This window comes from Dipodomys merriami, unplaced genomic scaffold, assembly GCF_024711535.1.
Source record: "Dipodomys merriami isolate MVZ:Mamm:240054 unplaced genomic scaffold, mDipMer1.0.p SCAF_22, whole genome shotgun sequence".
Lineage (NCBI taxonomy): Eukaryota > Metazoa > Chordata > Mammalia > Rodentia > Heteromyidae > Dipodomys > Dipodomys merriami.
This window is the reverse complement of record NW_027203604.1, coordinates 16,881,415-16,900,996: the sequence shown is the minus strand read 5'-3', so window position 1 is coordinate 16,900,996 and position 19,582 is coordinate 16,881,415. Positions and strand designations below refer to the sequence as shown.

Here is a 19,582-nt window from a genome sequence, read left to right as displayed (position 1 = left end):
TATATCCCATTAAGCGGGGCGCTGGGTGGCTCATACCTGTAATCCTTGCTATTCAGGAAGCTGAGATCTGAGGATCATGGTTCAAAGCCAGCCCTGGCAGGAAAGGAAGTGGAACTGTGCTTCAAGTGGTAGAGCATCAGCATTAAGAGGAAAAACTGAAGGACAGCGCACAGGCCCTGAGTTTGGGCCCCAGTACTGGCACAAAAAGTAACAAAACTGGATGGGAAAAGGAAACTGGCAGCCATGGTTCTGAGTGCAAGAATGTGGAGGCAAGAACGCGGACCACCCCCATCAGGCGCAGTCCAGCACAGACCCCGCCCCTCCCACAGAGGCTCCGCCCCTTGGGCTGTCTGAAACCAGCCCGGCCTCTCCTAGAAGCCCCGCCCCCTCGAGCCCATCTCCTTACCCGGTTGGGGGCGCCAGCGCACAACCCATCTTTCCTGGTCGGCTAGCCCCGCCCCTTCATGTGAAGCTCCGCCCCTAGAGACTTGTGTCTGCCTATCGAACGTCGGGATCCCCGCTGCCGGCTCTCCTCGCACCCTTTCCTCTCAAGTCCCACCCCAGAAGCCACGCCCCGTGACCACGCCCTCTCAAGGCTCCTCCCCCTCAGAGGCCCCGCCTTGCCCGTTGCGCGGCCGGCAGGAGGCGCCGCGGCACGCGCTGGTCGCGGGCACCGGCTCCGGTTAACGGCGGCCGTGGGAGCCTCGCGGGGACGCGGCGGCAGCGGCAGCGGGCTGTGCTGGAGGTGAGTGCGGGGCGCGTGAGGAAGGACGGAGGAGGCGAGGGTCGTCAGGGTTGTGCTACTTGGAGACCGTCGGGTCCTGGGGGGCGCGGAAGCCCGAGGCTGAAGGAGCGGCCGGGCGCGCGCTTGGGGTGGGCGAGGCGCACGGGTGCATCTTTCCCGCGGCGAATTGGGGCGCGGGAGGGGGAGGGGGAGCGAGGGAAAGCCGGCTTGCGCGGTTACCATGGCAACCGGCGAGCGCTGCGGCGGGGGCCTGGGGGGGGGCGGCAACCCCTAGGCGGGCTGGCGCGCGTGGCCTGGCCCACCGCTTCCTCCGGGAGAGCCCCGCTCCGCTCCGAGGAACTCCCGGCCCCCCCCAGGGGACGGGATGACTTCCGGCCCCCCAGGGGACTGACTCCCGGCCCTCGGTTACCCACTCTCCCCCCCGGAGTGCCTAGAAGGGGCGCTGCGTGGGGTCCCGCACCCTCCCTCCCACGCCCCGTCCCGCTGCACGCACGGTTCCCACACCCGGGTGCCTGGCTGGGACGGACCTTGTTTCCCAGCTATTTCTGTAGCACTTCCAGCCCTCCCCCCCCCCCCATCAAGGGTGGCGTCTGAGGAGACAGATGCTGAGCTGGAGCTCCTGCCCCCCCCCCTCACCCCTCCTCCGGGGAAAGGACTAGCCTCGGTCCCTGGGGACCCAGGGGTGGGGCCTGGCGGGCTGCAGACCTGCCCGCCCGGCTCCTGTCGCCTGTCAAGTGTTTGGTTAATCTGAATTGCCAAAAAGAATTTGATTACTAGTGTCTCGGCACCTAATAATGCATTCCAGAGAGGAGGCAGTTGTTAATCCCACTGTGGAGGAGGCAACTCCGGGAAAATGAGACCTGATGGAATGGGGTTCACATGACAAGCCTCCCTCAGACTGGAGCTGTACAGATAGGGTACATGGAAGTTGGGGGACAAGGCTCTGTGTGCACAGTTTACTCTTCCTCTTCCCTCCTGCTGGAATGATAATGGGTTCCACATTGTCCTGTTGGAATCGAAAGACGTCCCTCCACCCATGTCAGCCGGCACTGACCTCACTGTCCTGCTGCTGTGACTTAAGCTTGTTTTTCCATCAGAAATGAGACATTCGCTGAAAGCATGCATCCTAGCTCTCAGGGCCCTGAGCTGTCCCCAAGTGTTTGTGTGACTGAGGTGAGAATTGGGCAGTGAAGGCAAAGGCAGGTCACACTTCCAGAAAAAAACAGATCTGATTACCCAGGGCATGCTCTACTCTGTAAGATTTTTTTCCTGCACTCCTGTCCCATTTGGACAAACAGGCTGAATTCTGCACTTCATTAGGGGAAGGGAAATGGCATGTGTGGTCTGGGGGAAAGAGTTTTCTGAACCTACCCCCCCCTCCAAAAAAATGGATAAGGCTCAGGGTTAGCAAGGACTGGTTGGACTTAAGGATGTATTGCAGAGCCATGAGTCACCCTCTCCTAGCTTACATGGTCTTTCTACTTTTTAAGATTTTCCCAACTCTGTCTTAGACTCTGACCCAAGAAGCTGCTGCAAAAAGGGAGAGGTGCACTTGAAGCTCAAGCTGGGGCAGGGGTTGCTCAGGGGACCTAGCATTGGGCATACTTGCAGTTTTCCATTTTTCTTTCTCGTATTTGTCAGTCCAGGGATTTGAATTCAGGTCCTGGGTGCTGTCCCTGGACATTTTTGCTCAAGGCTAGTGCTCTACCACTCAAGCCACAGCTCCATTTCAGCTTTTTGGTGGTTAATTAGAGATAAAAGTCTCACAGATTTTCCTGCTCAGGCTGGCTTTGAACCTCAGTTCTCAGATCTCAGCCTCCTGAGTAGCTAGGATCACAGGCATGACATGAGCCACTGGTGCCTGGCTCCCATTTCTTTTCTTTTTTCAAATTAAAGCAGAAGTATGGAAGTGACAATTTCCCAACTGCGTTTACCCCCAAGTACAAGATGCTAGTCACTTCCCTATTGGATCTGGGCCTTTAAACACTGGTGTTTATTCAAGGACTGGTGTTTACTCCTGAAACTTAGACACCATCTTCAGAGGCCAAGGCTTCTAGTGGTCGAGGTGGTTGCCCACTTTGGTCTAGATTGGGGGACCCTCTGGCAGGGAGATCCACTGAGCTTCAGAGAGGTGAATGTTTGTGGAGGGTCTGGTGGTCTGAGGATGTACATTGGTCTTGATGCCAACAGGGGACATTGGGACATGCAGGTGGGGAATTTCTTGAGCAGGATTGTGGCTGATTTTGAGAAGCTGCAGGCTGCTTGAATCCTTTGTTTCCAAACATTCTTTGTTTGCTTGTTTTTAAGTACTGGGGACTGAATGCAGGATTTTGCATTTGAATAGGCAAGTGCTCTACCACTTGAGTCACACCTCAGCCCTTTTGTCTTTTGCCTGGGTTGGCCTGGAACTCCTGATCATCCTTTCTCTACCCCCCCAAGCAGCTGGGATCACCCAGAGCTAGCTCTGGCTTTCCTTCATGGATCTCTCACATAACTTGAACATTTTCACTGTGAGAACACACATCACAATGTTAATATGTGCATCACTCCCAAGAGTGGTTGGAGCCTGGTGTGTTGGGTACTCAGGCCTGTGTTGGGTACTAAGGCCTCGGTGTCTGCAGCTATTAGAAGTGTTTAGAAGGGCACAGGCCTCCAGAATGCCTGGAGGTCAGCAGGCCAGTGATCTGGCCAGCTGAATGGTGGTCTGCTTTGTTGCTTCATTCATGCCCAGGTGGCAATGTGAGTGTTCGGGAACTCGCCTGCAGCTTTGGACAGTGGTAGAGCCCTGGTTCACAATGGCAGCCTGTGTTGGCTTCCTGAGGTCTTTGGAGGGGGTCCTCTAAATGCTCTGCCCTCAGTACCCAGTTTCCAAGGCTAGGGACCTACATAGGCTGGTTGTCCACAGTCACAGTGACAAGTGCCATGCACTGGGTCCTAAGCTACTCTTTCCTGAGCCTTCTAGAAATGACTTCTTGCCTGGCTCACTGGTCTGTGTTGGGACATGAACACAGAAGTGGGGTGCGGTCACCAGGAGATGTGTGCCTAGGTTTTCACAGTTTGTAGTCTCCTAGCAAAGCCTGTAGAGTCCCCTCCTTTCTCTCTGCCCTCCTGTCTGGCCTGGATTGTGACGGAGACTGATAATGCTCCCTGTAAACCCATGGGGCACCCAGCGCATTAGGATTAAGAGTCTGTAGCGTAGGATACAGGCTTCTCAGAGTCCTCCCTGCTCTCTGGGTCTGGCGGCTGCTGGTTGTGGTGGGTGGAATACACACATTCCAGGCATGCCTCCCCCCTTCTGGAAGAGCCCATTGTGTCTGCTGTGGACCTGCTAAGCCACATGCATCCCAGGGTAGTGTCCTCTGATGAGGACCCAGCTTTTCTGCCTGATTGTGGGAGTCTGCTTGCTTGTCACTCTTTCTGTGCCAGCAGATTAGCCATCTCCCTGGCTCCTCTGTGTGTGACAGGGTTCCATACTGTGGTGTAGGAGAAATCGAGTCCACAGAGGCCAGACTTTGCCCTCCAGGTTGTTCAGCATGTTTCTCTGCTGTGATTTTGCTGGATGGTGGGCTTGGCCTTGGACCAGAGCCACTCTTGTTGAGATTGTGCACGAGCCTTCCCACATTCAGCTGGCGGCCACTCTTCCTGTGCTGGGGCCCAGTGCTTCCCAGAATTTGGAGTCCTAGGTGGAGTGGCTTACCTTCTTCAGAGACCTCAGCCTGCTTCTTAGTAAAGGTTTTCCCAGAAGCACGCTTCAGCCCATCAGACCTGTTTCACTTGGGCCCGTAGGCTCCAGTCCTGTCTTCTGCTTAGAAGTTTTGTTGGGGTCTGGCCTCAAGTGTATATGTCTGCTGGATGGAGTCAGGGCCTTGTGCTTGCTAGGAAAGTGCTCTACTCTTAGAGCAACATTCCATGACTCTCTAGTTTCAGGTTATTTCTTAGATGGGGGAGGTCTCATATTTTTCCCTGGGGTGAACCAAGATCTTACTTATGGCCTCCTGTGTAGCTAGGAGCACAAGTGTACCACCCTGCCTGGCTTGTTGATTGAGATGGGGTCTCGAACTTTTTGCTGGGGCTGGCCTCAACCTCAGTCCTCCTAATCTCTGCCTCCTAAAAAGCTGGAATTATAGGTGTTACCACTGCCCCCCCGCCTCATTTGCACTGATGCTTGTGACATTTGGTGCTGACAGATCTCACTCACTTTGTTCTCCCAGGCCCTGGCATTTCCACACCTTTTGGCTGAAGCCTTTGGACATCATCCATGAAGACCTGCCCACCATGTTTTATGGGACTCACTTCATCATGTCTCCTCCCACCAAGAACAAGCTGAAGCGGCAGGGCCAGCTACTGTCAAGCATGCTGTCCCGGACGCTGAGCTACAAGTACCGGGACCTGGATGCCACCTTCTGTAGCCTGGGTGCCAGCGATGACCCAGCAGAACTCTCCACCCAGCTCTCAGCCCCTGGGGTCTTGAAGGTGTTTGGTGACAGTGTGTGCTCAGGTACTCATTACAAGAGTGTTCTTGCTACTGGTACCTCCAGTGCCCAGGAGCTGGTGAAGGAGGCCCTCGAGCGCTACTCACTGGACCCCGAGCATGCCAGCCAGTATGTGCTCTGTGATGTGGTGGGCCAGCCTGGGGACTCTGGACAGAGGTGGCAAGCCCAGTGCTTCCGGGTATTTGGGGACAACGAGAAGCCCCTCCTGATCCAGGAGTTATGGAAACCCCGAGAAGGTTTGTCTCGGAGGTTTGAGCTAAGAAAAAGATCCGATGTGGAAGCACTCACGGCCAAGGATGTGGACACCACCACAGCAGGTGAGGAAGGCTGGGGGCTTGGGGATTTGGAGCAGAGGTAGGTATGGTACAGGAACAGGTACAGGCGAATGCAGGGTTGCTCTGGGGCCAGTGGAGCTGCTGTGTGAGCCTTTGAACATTTCCCCTGAGACCTCCTGGTCTGGGACAGGGCACCAGGTGGTACACTGCAGTGGCTCCTAATGGCCTTTCCTAGAGCTTTCGAGCATCCAGTCTTTGTGCCTGGTAGCCCTGGGACTCTGTGTCACAGAATCTTATCTAGATGTGGTATGGGCCTTGGAAGTGGTCAGATGAATGACAGTGGAGGAATTCTTCATAAATCCACATGGCATCAACAGGTGGCCTATGGTGAGTGGCTGCACCCCAGTGTGCAGTGGGACAGTGATACCTAAAGCAGCCAGAGGCAGCTCTTGAGGTGGGGGGAGCAGGGCCACAGGCAGCTGGTACAGGAACTAGCTACTTAGCTTGCCTTGGCCTTGAGGTCTCGACAGCCCTTGGTGGCCTGCTGCTTTGTGTCTGTTGGTATTCAGTTGGTGGAAAGAAGTTGGCTATTGGTTGGGCCTGGTGGTCCACACCTGTAATCCCAGCTATTCAGGAAGTGGAGGCAGGGTGATTGTGAGATCAAGGCCAGCCTTGGCAGAGTTGCTGAGACCCTGTCCAAAAAAATTAAGGAACGTAGCTCAAGAGATAAAGCATTGCCTAGCACGTGCATACCCTGTACCGCCAACAAACTTGGTTATTTTAATACAGATGTGCCATAAAAATATTAGTTTATTAGTAATATTTCTGTACTCAGGGCCTTGTGCTTCCTAAGCAGGTGCTGTGCCACTGGAGCCTAACCTCCAGATCCTTTTGGCACTATTTTCAAAATAAAAGTCTCACTTTATGCCCAGGACTGTCTGGGTTGTGATCCTCCTACTTGTGCATCCACATGTCACTGGGGATTGCAGGCATGTGCCATCATGCCCAGCAGTTGGTTGAGATAGAGTTTCTCAATCTTTCATGCCTGGGCTGGCCTTAAATCGTGATTCCCCCCTACCCCCATCTCTGCCTCCCAAGTAGGTAGAATGATAGACTTGAACCACCTTCCTATCTAACATGCCAAAGTATTTTTAAATTTTTGGTGTCAACGTTTGTCATTTTCTTCACTCCCTATTGTACACATTGTTTTGTATGAGAAAGTAGAATTGGCATCTGTCGCCAGAGTCAAAACAATGCTAACAGCCTGCACGACTCAGCACTTGGTTTCTTGGCATTTTGCAGTAGAAAAGGCCCCATTCTTGCTGGCGCCCTGTGTGCATCCTTAGGGTGCTGTGACAGTTCAGTTCAGTTCCCCCATGCCAGTCCATTATATCATGGTGTCCATGTTTAAGAGAGCCACGGCAGCAGAGTGGCTGAGGCTTGGGTCTTGGGCTTGACCCCTGTGTCCTGGGGGACCTGCAGCACTGTTACTTTGGGGAAATCATGTCACCTCTTTTGACCTCAATTTCTGTATCTGGAGAATGGGGGTGGTCTATAGAGTCGCAAGGGGATTGGTGATGCACCTGCGCTGTGGTGCTGGCCTTGGGGCTCAGCAAGTGGCAATTACAGTGTCTAATTTTTTCTTTGATTGCACTGGGATTGAACTCAGGGGTTTGTGTTTGCTCTGTAAGTGCTTCACCGCTTTTTGCTTTTAGTTTATTTTCCAGATAGCATCTTGGGCTAATTTTGGCTGACTAGCCTCAAGTCTTGATCCTTTCACTTACATTTCCCAAGTAGTTGAGACCACAACTGGTCTAATATTGTTCCATACTTGGCCTCATGTTGTCATTATTATAACAGGCAGTGGTGCACTAGTATTGGGGTGGGGTGGGCAGGGACGTGTCCTTCTAATGGGGAGGAGGCTGTTGTTACTGGCATTGTTTTTCTTTTTAATTTATGTATTATTTTTGGTATTGGTATTGTCCTGTAGCTTTTTTGTTTAATGTTGGCATTCTGCTGCTTGAGCCACAGCTCTACTTTCAGTTTTTTGCTGGTTAATTGGAGATAAGAACCTCACAGACTTTCTTGTCCAGGCTGGCTTCATACCAGGATCCTCAGATCTCAGCTTCCTGAGTAGCTAGGATCACAGGAGTGAGCCACTGGTTCTCAGTTTGGCATTGACTAGAATTGCTGGCACAGGGTGACAGTAAAAAGCCTCCTCATCAGACAAACACCCTAATTCCTGCTTGCATAGGGACCCCCCCCCTCCTTTGCCCATGAAGTCACTGCTTATGGGAGCTTGGCTTTGGTCTGACCCTGCTTGTAAGGATCTAGACAACGCCTCATTTTGAACACCCTCAGTGAGGTCAGGGAGATCCAAAAGGGAAGAGTCAGCTGGGAGGGACAGCAGTCTGCACGGAGGTGAAGACCCTTGATGTGTGGGGTAGCTTGTCAGTCCTTGAGCTCAGTGACAGCAAAGAGCAGGCTGGACAGGGTTGTCCCCTGAACCCAGCCCATTCCAAGGTCTCTGTGCTGTGTCACCTGCACAGGGTGGATCCTTGGGTAGCTGACTGTGCCCACATGGGGTGGTTGCTATGTGGTGGCCGCAGGTTGGTGCAAGTTCATGGGCCTGGGGGAGGCTGCTGGTTCGCATCAAGCATGGCAAGAACAAGTTCCATGGCTTATGGCCTCTTGAACTTAGTAGCTTTCAAACCTATCCAATAAAGAGGCTATTGAGCTGTCAGCCCAGCTGACCCACTTATTGGGATGGAATGGGTCATGTTACCTGCCCAGGCAGGCCTGGCACCAGGGATGACCTTCCTGGCTGCCATTCTTCTCCAGGTGTGGACTGGACACCCCTGTGTCTGCTGGCTGTGCACGTGGCTTTGCCAGCAGTGAGGGCTGCAGGGACTGAGCAAGGCTGGCTGTCACAGCATGTCCATGCTGCCTGTCCTTAGGCACACGTACGGGCTGGGTAGGGGGCTAGGCCAGGGGAAGTATGGAGGAGAGGGGCAGGGCAGCTCGGGGGCCGACAATGCCGGCAGACGCTGGCCCCAGAGGAATCTGATGGTGAGGCAGCACTCACTTTGGAGCCCAGACCTCCGCTTGAGATCTTTTGACTTATGTGTGCATGCATAGACCTAGAACGTACTCACAGACACACAGAATCTGATATGCAGCTGTCCCTAGCAAAGGACCTGATGCAGCCTTCTGTGGCTTGCAGGATTGGAAGGGATTTTGGCTGTGCCTTCAATCTTGTGGCTGAGCACCCAGTGTCTCTTCTGTCCTGCTTTCGGAACAGCTAAAGGCAGAGACCCCAAGTGGCTATGGGGAGGTGACAAGAAGCAAGGAGTTGTTCCTTGTAGCAGCTGGGTGACTGTGGAGAAAGACAGCAGCTTGTGAGACTTCTCTGCTTTACTACACCCTCGGGCAGGGAAGCCTGTCTGTCTTGAGCCTCCTGGGGTGCTAGTGGGGCTTGCAGGTGCCTGTCTGTCCACACAGGATAGCCCTGTGCACCCTGTGCTGCTCTGGCACTGGGAAAGGAATGTCACAGGTCTCAGTGAGGCCTGGTTGGTCCTTATCTCAGTTTGGGTTCTGTAGGGTTCAGAGAAGTTGTTTCCTGTTATCTGTCATCGCTTGGGAGGAGCTATCAGGTCCCCATGAGGTGACTCCTGTCACTTCAGGGTGCACCTCCTCATCTTGGGGAGCTGTCCTCATTTGGGGTTGGTCCTCATTTGGGCTCTGCCTGCTTTCCTCGGAGGCAGTGTCAGGCCCTTGTCACAGAGATGTTATCGGCTGGTCCTTTGCATTCCTGGATTAGGAGTTGGTGCTTTGCAGCTGGAGCAGTTTCAGAGCTTGTGGGGCTAGGAGCAGTTCAGTGCCCCTCAGAGGCTCCCAGGACACAGCAGGCACAGCTCCTGCCAAGTCACTGGGGTCCCCAGCAAACCCAGGGTAGAGGAGGCTGCAGGAGCTTCTGAGGGTATGGAAATAAGAGTGCCTCCCATTCCCATGAATCCTCTGGGTCACTGGGGCACATCCACAGTACTGAGGGCATATCAGTGCCTTGTTTTCTCGGCTTTTCACGGCTGCTGTGTTCCTGGATTTCCAGCCTATGAAAATGCAGTCTCTGTTCTGGGATGCACTGGGGCTTGGAGCACTGTCTATCTCTCCCTAGTTTCCCAGGGGCGGGGACTTCAGGCTTGTGCCATTTGGAGAGGGCCTGGGTCCTGTCACCAAGATAAAGATGACAATCACTTATGTGGATTGTGGGGAAGGTGACAGGCAGGCCATGTGGGTTTTGTCAGCAGCTTGGGAAGGGTGAGGGAGAAGAAATGTTTGTGCAGGCCGCCAGTACAAAGCTTCTGGAGGTCTTTCTGTCTACTTTGTCTTCTTTCTTCCAGCTGGAGTACATGGAGAGCAATCTCTTCCCCACCCTCCCCCACCCCTCTTGACACCTTGCTGTGGGAGGCAACCTGTGTATTGCAGGGTACAGACCAGCATCTGCCCTCCTGCTCCTTTTCCTGCACACCCACATAGATCTCTGGACATTTGCCACATGTCCCCTGGGAGGCAGGCCTGCCCTGGTTGGGAGCCGCTGGACTCAGTTAAGATGAGTCTGTTTATCCTCCATACCAGTGCCTCAACATTGGGTGCCCACTGTGGCCATCAGGCCTGTTCTGATGGTGACATAGCTTCCTTCCTGGGAGTAAGGCCTTCTCATTTGCTTTGGGATGTCTTCCTCACAAGAAGGCAAGCATGAGACCAGGGGTGGTGGTACATGCCTGTAATCCAGCTACTCAGGAGGTAGAGGCAAGAGGGTCTTGTTTGAAGCCAGCCCAGGCAAAAACATGAGACAGCATTTATAAAGCCATGGAAATTGAAAATATGTGAGTTTCAAGGCAGGAACAAACAAGTTGAGACCAGGGCACAGAATAGAAACACCACCACAAATCCTGGAGAAAAGATTTTGTAAATGGCACAGGAACAGTTTGCTTGAACTACATGGAGAAAAAAGATATCTTTATCCCAGGGCTGGGAAGGTAGCTCAGTGGTAGAGCGCTTGCCTTGCATGCATGAGGCCCTGGGTTCAATTCCTCAGCACCACATAAGAAAAAAGCCGGAAGTGGCACTGTGGCTCAAGTGGTAGAGCGCTAGCCTTGCATGCCTTCCTCAGTACGACATAAGCAGAAAAAGACAGAAGTGGTGCTGTGGCTCAAGTGGTAGAGTGCTAGCCTTGAGCTGAAGAGCTGAGGGACAGCGCCCAGGCTGAGAGTTCAGGCCCCATGACCAGACCCCCCCCCAAAAAAAAAAAATCTTCATCCTAAATGCACTAAAAACCTAGATGTCAAGTGGAAAACAATATAGTCAAAAGAAGGATTTCATAAATTTCCCTTAAAAAATACAAACAGGCACCAGTGGCTCACACGTTTAATCCTAACTATTGAGGAGCCTGAGATCTGGACGATCTGGTTGGAGGCCAGCCAGGCAAAACAGTTCTCAAGACCCCATCTTGAAAAAACAAGGGTGGAGGTATGCCTTAAGTAGTTGAGGGCCAGTCTTGCACATCCCTGAGTTCAAACTCTAGTACCACACACAAAAAAGTACAAACCACATCTTATGGTAGATGGGTTTTGACTACATCAAAACCGAAGATTTCTGTTCAGACCAAAAACAAAAAACAAAAAACAAAAAACTAGCTACATCGATGAGATGGAAAGGCTTGTGATCTACTGAAAGGAAATTCTAATACAATACTAAACCTGATAGCACACTTAATAAGTAGTGAGCGGCCAAAGAACTGAAAGAGGAGAGAGAACAATATGGGCTGGTAGGCATTTTGGATTTTTTCTTAGTGGTACTGGGAAATTGTTTTGGACATTAGATCAAGTGTACTGAGAGGCCACTGAAACAGAGTATTTGAGAAGTCAGAGTGGTAGGCTGATTGTAGAAGCCCAGCTCTGACTGACTAATGAGAACTAATGGAGGTGTGGACTGTGGTTAGTTACAAGGTGGAGCAGAATGGATGGATTCCACATATGTTGTGAAAGTATTTGGAAATGGAAAAGAGAGGTGTCAAGAATTACTCCTAAGCGAGGTGCTGGTGGCTCACGCCTGTAATCCTGGCTGCTCAGGAGGCTGAGATCTGAGGATCAAGGTTCAAAGCCAGCCTGGCAGGGAAGTCCATGAGACTCATCTCCAATAAACCACCAGAAAACTGGAAGTGGCGCTGTGGGTCAGGTAGTAGAGCACTCACCTTAAGGTGAAGAGCTGAGGGACAGTGCCTAGGCTCAGAGTTCAAGCCCAAGACAGACCAGAAAAAAGAATTACCCCTAAGTCTCTGTATATGGTGGGAGTCACCAGTTCTAAAATGGAGGTGATGGAGAGAAGCAGAAATTGAGGAAGAGCAAGAGTTCTCTTTGAACTGTGTGAAGTTTGTGACATCCAAATGCAAGTGGCACATGTGGTAACCAGATGATATGAATAGATCAGTGGTCATAAGAGGTCTCCTTATAAAACTTAACACTAGCTGGGTGCCAGTGGCTCACGCCTGTAATCCTAGCTACTCAGGAGGCTGAGATCTGAGGATCATGGTTCAAAGCCAGCCTAGGCACAAAAGTCCTTGAGACTCTTATCTCCAATAACCACTAAGAAATCCAGAAGTGGTGCTGTGGCTCAAGTGGTAGAGTACTCAGGCCCAGAGTTCAAGCCCCCCTACTGGGGTGGGAGTAGGGGCTTAACAGTAAGTAAGGCTGTGGAAATGGACAGTTTACTTAGGTAGTTAATGTACATACAGTGTATACTGGTGAGGGCTTAGTATGGAAACTGGAGGAACTCCAACATTTAGAGGCCATGTAATGAGGATGCTGAGAAAAGTAGAAAGTGGCCTGAGATACAAAGACAACATGAAGAATGAGGTGTCTTAGAGGCCAGGAAGAAGCTTCTACAGGCAAAAAAAAATGCAGCATTTTGGGGTCATTGGAATGATACCCAAAGACTTTACTGGCCAGGTGCCGTTGGTTCATTCCTGTAATCCTAGCTACTCAGGAAGCTAAGATCTAGAGGATCATGGGTTGAAGCTAGCTTGAGTAGAAAAGTCCAAGACTCCCATCTCCAAAATAACCAGCAAAAACCAGGCTGGAAGTGTGGTATTAGCTGAGAGTATTCCCTGGGTAAAGCAAGCCCAGCAAGCATGAGGCCCCCAAAAGATTTTTTGTGGGAAACAGTTTTTCTATGATGTTAAGCTTGCAAGGTAAATTGAAATGGGGAGGGGAAGGACTTCAATTTCTGGTGATTTGGTGGCCGGGGGCGGGGGGGGGTCAGCTGTGGGGTTTGAACTCTACTCTGGTCCTGGGCACTGTCCCTCAGCTCTTCAGTTCAGGGCAAGTGCTCTACCACTTGACCCACAGCGCCACTTCCGGTTTTCTGGTGGTTAATTGGAGATAAGAGTCTTACAGTCTTTCCTGCCTGGGCTGCCTTTGAACTGCAATGCTCATATATCTTAGCCTCCTGAATAGCTAGGATTGCAGGTGTGAGCCATCGGTGCCCGGCTTCTGGTGATGTTTTAATTATTCTGTGAAATCTTTCTGTTGGGCAAACATCATGAGTCATCTTATAAGTGCATGGGTGAATACCCAAGATATGAAAATTTATAAGACTGGAGAAAAAAAGTCCTGCAAAAACCACAGAATCTAAGCTGTTTCTGAAACCATACCTAGCACTTTTCCCCCCTGGGGTTTGAATTTAGGGCCTGGGCACTGTCCCTGATTTTTCCACTCAAGGCTAGTGTTCCACTAGATGAGCTACAGCTCTGCTTCCTCGTTTTTGGTGGCTCATCAGAGATAGGAGTCTCATGGACCTTTCTGCTGGCTTTGAACTAAGATGGTCAGATCTCAGCCTCCAGAGTAGCTAGGATTGCAGGCATAGGCCACTAGTGTCCAGCTAGCATCTGTCCCTTTTGATGGCTAAGTTTACCAGCTGCCAAGAAAATACAAAAACTTAACAAGGTAGGGAGCTAAAATTGAGACTCTTGTGTTCCAAGTTTGAGTCGGAATGGTGGAAGCGAGGCACGTTGAGTACAGAGCTGGAAGGGGATCTGCTGCATGGTTTAAGAAGACACGGAACAAGGTTATTTGTCTTGATCTAGGCTCTTGATGGGGAAAACAAATATTTGAGAACTAGCCTTTGTCCCACATGCATCTAGAATTCAAAATTGCACCCATTAGGGTGTCGGCCATTTCTGCTTAAGAAATTCAGCTACAGTGCACACAGTGATAGTGTAGAAGGGCTTCTTGCAGGAGCAAAGCAAATCATCTTTGGAAGGATATACCCACCTCACCAGAAATGAGCTCGCGAGCCAAAATCACAGGACAAACGGTATTATCTCCCTGCCAGTAAAAAAGCAAACCATGGGGCTGGATTTTCGACAGCCTTAGGCATTGGCACCATTGCTTGTAACCATTAAACAAGTATGTGGGATATAGTTAAAGAGAACACGGAAGAACAAAAGATGAACCAGAAGACGAAAGGAATTGGAGATGATGCTTATGGTAATTAAAGTGCGCGCATTTGCGGGAATGCTCCAGTGATGCTTGATTTGCAGACGGGCCGGGGCTGCAGGGAGGCAAGCGGGAGGTGCCGTGGGTGCGGAGGCCAGAACAGGCTGGAAGGTTCTCTTCGTCTAGTGAACACAGAACATATCAGATCGGCGTGGGAGCCTGAGGTCACGAGACGACCGCAGGATCCTGGGGCCCGGCTCCCCGGTACCGAGCAGCGCAGCGCAGCGCAGCGCAGATCGCCGACGGCTCCCTGGCGCCGCGGGGACCGCGGACCCGGGGCCGACCTCGGTGGCGGCTCCACCACGAGCCCCGGCGGTCGGCGCCCGCGCGCCGGCGGCCTTTCACAGTAGGTTCCACGCCGGGGTGGCGAGGGGCGCGCGCTTGCCCGGGTGGGGCGGCGGGGGCGCGGCGAGCCAGGGCCCGCGGGCCGGCGCCGGGGTCGCTCTGCGCTCGCGCCCGTGGAGCGCGCGTCCCCCAGCCCCGCCAGGCCGAGAGCTCCTGCTCTCGCGAGACCGGCGGCGGCGGCCGGTGCGCACTCGCGCGCGTGCGCGGCCCGTTCAGGAAGGCGGCCGCGGATGGCCCGGCGCCATGTTGGCTCCTAGGGGAAGGAGGGGAAGCGCTTGAGGCGGCGGGCGCGGAGCGCGGCCGGCGGGGCGGCAGGAGCCCGCCCCTCCCGCCTACGGATCATGAGCCGGGCGGCGGCCGCCGAGGTCGCGGTGGCGGGGCAGCAGCCCCTGCGGCGCGGGCGCTAGAGATGATGCCGTTTCCGACGGCCGCCCCGGGAGCGCCTCCGCCGGCCGCGCCGCCGCAGAAGCACTGGGGCATCTCCTCCCCGATCAGCCTGGCCGCCCCCAAGGACACGGACCGCGAGCTCACCCGGAGGCTGGTGGAGACCCTGAAGCCCTTCGGGGTGTTCGAAGAGGAAGAGGAACTGCAGCGCAGGATTCTAATTTTGGAAAAATTAAATAATCTGGTGAAGGCCTGGATCCGGGAGATCAGCGAGAGCCGCAGCCTCCCGCAGGCCGTGGTGGACAGTGTCGGGGGGAAGATCTTCACCTTCGGCTCCTGCAGGCTGGGCGTCCACACGAAGGGGGCCGACATCGACGCGCTCTGCGTCGCCCCCAGACACGTGGACAGAAGCGACTTCTTCACCTCCTTCTACGACAAATTGAAGCTGCAGGAAGAAGTGAAAGACTTGAGGGCGGTTGAGGAGGCGTTTGTGCCAGTTATCAAGCTGTGCTTTGACGGGATAGAAATCGATATTTTGTTTGCAAGATTAGCACTACAAACCATTCCAGAGGATTTGGACCTAAGAGATGACAGTTTGCTTAAAAACTTAGATATTAGATGCATACGAAGCCTTAACGGTTGCAGAGTAACTGATGAAATTTTACATCTAGTACCAAACATTGACAACTTCCGGTTAACCCTGAGAGCTATTAAATTGTGGGCCAAATGCCACAATATTTATTCCAACATACTAGGTTTCCTCGGAGGGGTTTCCTGGGCTATGCTAGTAGCCAGAACTTGTCAGCTTTATCCAAATGCAGTAGCATCCACGCTTGTACGTAAATTTTTCTTGGTATTTTCCGAGTGGGAATGGCCAAATCCGGTGTTACTCAAAGAGCCTGAAGAACGGAATCTTAACTTGCCTGTATGGGACCCAAGAGTGAATCCCAGCGACCGGTACCATCTTATGCCCATAATCACACCAGCGTACCCACAGCAGAACTCCACGTACAACGTGTCCGTTTCAACCAGGATGGTTATGATTGAGGAATTTAAACAAGGGCTAGCTATCACACATGAAATTTTGCTGAATAAAGCAGACTGGTCCAAGCTTTTTGAAGCCCCAAGCTTCTTTCAAAAGTACAAGCATTACATTGTACTTCTGGCAAGTGCTCCAACAGAAAAACAGCATCTGGAGTGGGTGGGCTTGGTGGAATCAAAGATTCGAATTCTGGTTGGGAACTTGGAAAAGAACGAGTTTATCACGCTGGCACATGTGAATCCCCAGTCCTTTCCAGCACCCAAAGAAAATGCGGACAAGGAAGAATTCCGTACAATGTGGGTGATTGGGCTAGTGTTAAAAAAGCCAGAAGACTCTGACATTCTCAATATCGATCTCACTTATGATATTCAGTCTTTCACAGATACAGTTTATAGGCAAGCGATGAATAGTAAGATGTTTGAGATGGATATGAAAATTGCCGCCATGCATTTAAGAAGGAAGGAACTTCATCAGCTGCTTCCTAATCATGTTCTTCAGGAAAAGAAAGCACATTTAACAGAAGGCGTGAGATTGACAACTGTAAATGACAGCAGCCTCCACATGTCTGTAGACAGTGAAAACAACATAACTGTACCTTTACCCACTAGCACTGTGAAGGCTGGCCCATTGAGCAGCTCTCAGGGCAGAAACAGTCCTGCCCTAGCTGTCATGGCAGCATCTTTGAGTACCATACAGGCTCCCGAGGTTTCCCTGCAACACGTGAGCCCCAGTGAAAGCTCAGGTGTTGCACTGAGTGAAAACATTCCTCAGGCCCCCTCGCAGCCTACCATTTCTGCGCCACCAAAGCCCACAGTGACCAGAGTGGTTTCTTCAACACATATGGTAAACCATCCACCAATACCTTCAGGAAACACAGCTACAAACATATCTAATCCTATAGTAGGAGTCTAGAGGACGTTCTCATGTAAAGAAGGGACCAAGAAAACCAAAACAGTGGAACAACCAGTTAAGTTCAGCTCAGCAAGTGTTCCAACAGCAGCCTCTCTGTTGGCCTCTCAGGAAATACCCAGCACAGATATATCCAGTACCCCTGGTCTCCCTGCAGATCCAGTCCTGTTCTATCAAGAAATCAATAAAAGATTGGATGAATAAAATCCACCACAAGGGCCCATAAACTGCTACCAGCTCAGCCCATTGTCTTCAAGTACTGAAGGAGGAGGATGAGGGTAACCAGACTAGATAGGACTCGAAATAGCTTTATGCTCATTTGGTAACTTCCTTTACTGGCCTAATTTTGATCAGAAGTCCAGATTAGTTGGTGAAATTCTCGAAGTACTATTTATTAACGCTTCAGATTATTAACGTGTCAGCAACAGTTATATTAGCTCTGTCAAAGGACTACTTATAAAAAAAAGAAAAATCCCTCCAGCTATATTTGTAACCCTGATTACATCAGGACTGGATTTATGTTTGATGCATTGTTGGGAAAAAATTTGCAATACAAACTAGTATCAGAATTCCTTATATTAATGATGCACTTTATGTTTTTTTTTTTAAGTTAGGAACTAGAACTAATTTTGGATTTTTTTTTCAACTTGGTGAATTTTAATTTCATTTTATTTTTTTTCTCCTGAGTAGGTTTCTTCACTCTTAATCTTAAGCAGATGCCATTGTGTGGCAGCATAATATACTCACAAAGAACAAAAGTACACACAGCTCAATCCCTGTGAATTAGCAGCAGCCCTTTCAAACGAAATGTCCACTGCTAAGGTAGAGTTTTGTCTTCAGAACAGTAGTTACTAAGTCTTTGGTTCTGATGGGACGTGATCAAGAAGTGATGGTGTTATCTATAGAATGTTTCAGAGAGTGTATAATCAGCGATCAGACATTCGTTTTCTTTGAGCTAACAAGGCTCCATATTCTCTCATCCTCAATCATTTGTCATAAAACTTTTTTGCCTTCACCCTTTTTTTCTTTGCTGCACAATGCTGTATGTTGTTTCTTTAAAACCCAGACCAGTTGTGTTTTCCAAGCCAAGATGTGAAACCAGCAGGCTTGTGTCCTTAGGGCCCATAGCTGAAGCTCATTGCTGATTTGGATGTCATCTGATCTCTGTGTTCCAGACATTTTGTTCACCACATTACCCTGCTATGTAAGAAAGCTTTTGCCCAATCACACACATGCAGGCAACAGAGGCCTTTTTTTTTGGGGGGGGGGCAGAATTTTAAATCAATTCTTATTTCTTCATGACTTACCCACAGTCACTATCAGTAGACTTGAGAGGAAACATTTACAGAACTTGACATCTAATCAGCTTTTTACTATTTCTGTTTTATCCTGCCAAAGATTAGGAATACTCCCAAGAAAGAAAAGGAAAAGATAATGGAGTAGCAGCCCATCCATGTCTAGGAACTGAGGGATAGCAGATGCAGATGACTGACCACTTGCTTTCAATGTGGACCCAGCATCTGTCCCACATAGCCTGGTTCTGTCTTCCCAGCTGCCTTCCTTTCTGTCACACATACATTTTTCTTAAAGCTAACACTGCAACTATTTAAACTCTTCTTTTTGCCCTTCCAGATTAACTTTTCAAAGTTGGCCTCTAGTCCTCTTCCTATTAGGCTATGCAGTACTTGAGACTTTGCCATGTCTAGTGGACCACATTTCTCTTTCTCGAATCTTTGCCCTGTGTGGCCACCCTGCCCTTCTATCACACGAGGGAGGAATCAGGTGAAGGGTGCCTGGTGTCTGCATTCTGAGTAGCTGCCATTGACTGCCTCACACCGCTGGCCACAGATCTAGTCTTGTCCTTTTAGTTTATTAACTACTTCATGTAACTGTACCTGTTTTTACCAAGCTGGAAACTTGGGATTTTTAACTCTAGTTTTTCTTACCTGAATATCTGACTTATTTTTTTTTTCATGTGATGTACGTTGTGTCTCATGACTAGAGTTTGTTTGTTATATAGTATCTGTACTCCTTGTATTTTCAAGCACTATTTTGAAAACAGATAATGTATTTCTCCATTACAAACATAATAAAAATAAATGGCAAACAAACAAAGTGAAACTAAAATCCTGGACAGTAATGTTTAAATCTGATGCTATGAATTCAGATGGTTTGGTGTGTTGTTCTGCAAAAGGGGCAAGGGCACTGATGAATATCAGTGATATTGGGCCAAAGATGCATAGAAAAAAGTTAAGAGAAACACAGAAAGTTAACGTTTCAACGCAACATTGACTTGTAAAAGGGAGTTAAAACTCAAAAAAGGAAACCAGGAAGCCTGCTCTGTGGTGGATGGCTATACTGAGATCACTGGATCTCAGGAGTTCAAGGCTAGCCTAAGGCCACATCTCAAAGAAAAGAAAAAGAGATGAAAAAGTGAGGAATCAGAACAAGGTAAAGGGAGAAGAGCCTGGGTAATACCAGGGAGGCCCTGTAACCACCACTCTTGGGTGGAGCATACAGAGTGACACGCCATTAGCAATGCAAAAGTAAGTCCAGCTGTGCACTGTTTTTGTTTTTTTTTTCTTTTTGGGTGGTATTGGGGTTTGAGCTCAGGGCACTTGGCACTTGCTAGGCCAGCGTTCTACCGCCTGAGCCATGTCTCCAGTTCTTTTTGCTTTATATTGTTCAAGTGAGGTCTCACTTTTCCTGTCCAGACCTGCTTAGAATGAGATCCTCCTGCCCTGTGCCTCATGAATAAGCCAGGATTATAGGCATGAGCCACTGCACACGGCGCATGCTCTTTTAGTTTCAAGAGATCTGTCCAAAATGTAATG

At 50.6% G+C, this 19,582-nt stretch overlaps 2 protein-coding genes across 3 annotated transcripts in view; both read left to right on the top strand.

Moving 5' to 3' along the window:
* The first annotated feature begins 647 nt into the window (after positions 1 to 647).
* Positions 648 to 19,582, top strand: part of Radil (Rap associating with DIL domain) — a 44,814-nt gene continuing 25,879 nt past the window's right edge. Inside the window, exons 1-2 of one of the 2 annotated variants that reach the window (XM_070033463.1) lie at positions 648 to 745; positions 4,957 to 5,555. In XM_070033463.1, coding sequence (XP_069889564.1) covers positions 5,021 to 5,555 — 535 coding nt within the window. In that variant the 5' untranslated portion in view covers positions 648 to 745; positions 4,957 to 5,020. Of the gene's footprint in view, positions 746 to 1,840; positions 1,919 to 4,956; positions 5,556 to 19,582 lie in introns of those variants that run through there. The other variant, XM_070033462.1, reaches the window with a different exon arrangement.
* Papolb (poly(A) polymerase beta) lies at positions 14,643 to 18,854 on the top strand. The gene has a single exon (XM_070033461.1). It carries the CDS (start codon positions 14,823 to 14,825, stop codon positions 16,749 to 16,751), a length of 1,929 nt encoding a protein of 642 aa, XP_069889562.1. The 5' UTR covers positions 14,643 to 14,822; the 3' UTR covers positions 16,752 to 18,854.

Coding starts and splice junctions, on each gene's coding strand:
- Papolb (XM_070033461.1), top strand. CDS start 14,823: ATGATGCCGTTTCCGACGGCCGCCCCGGGAGCGCCTCCGCCGGCCGCG.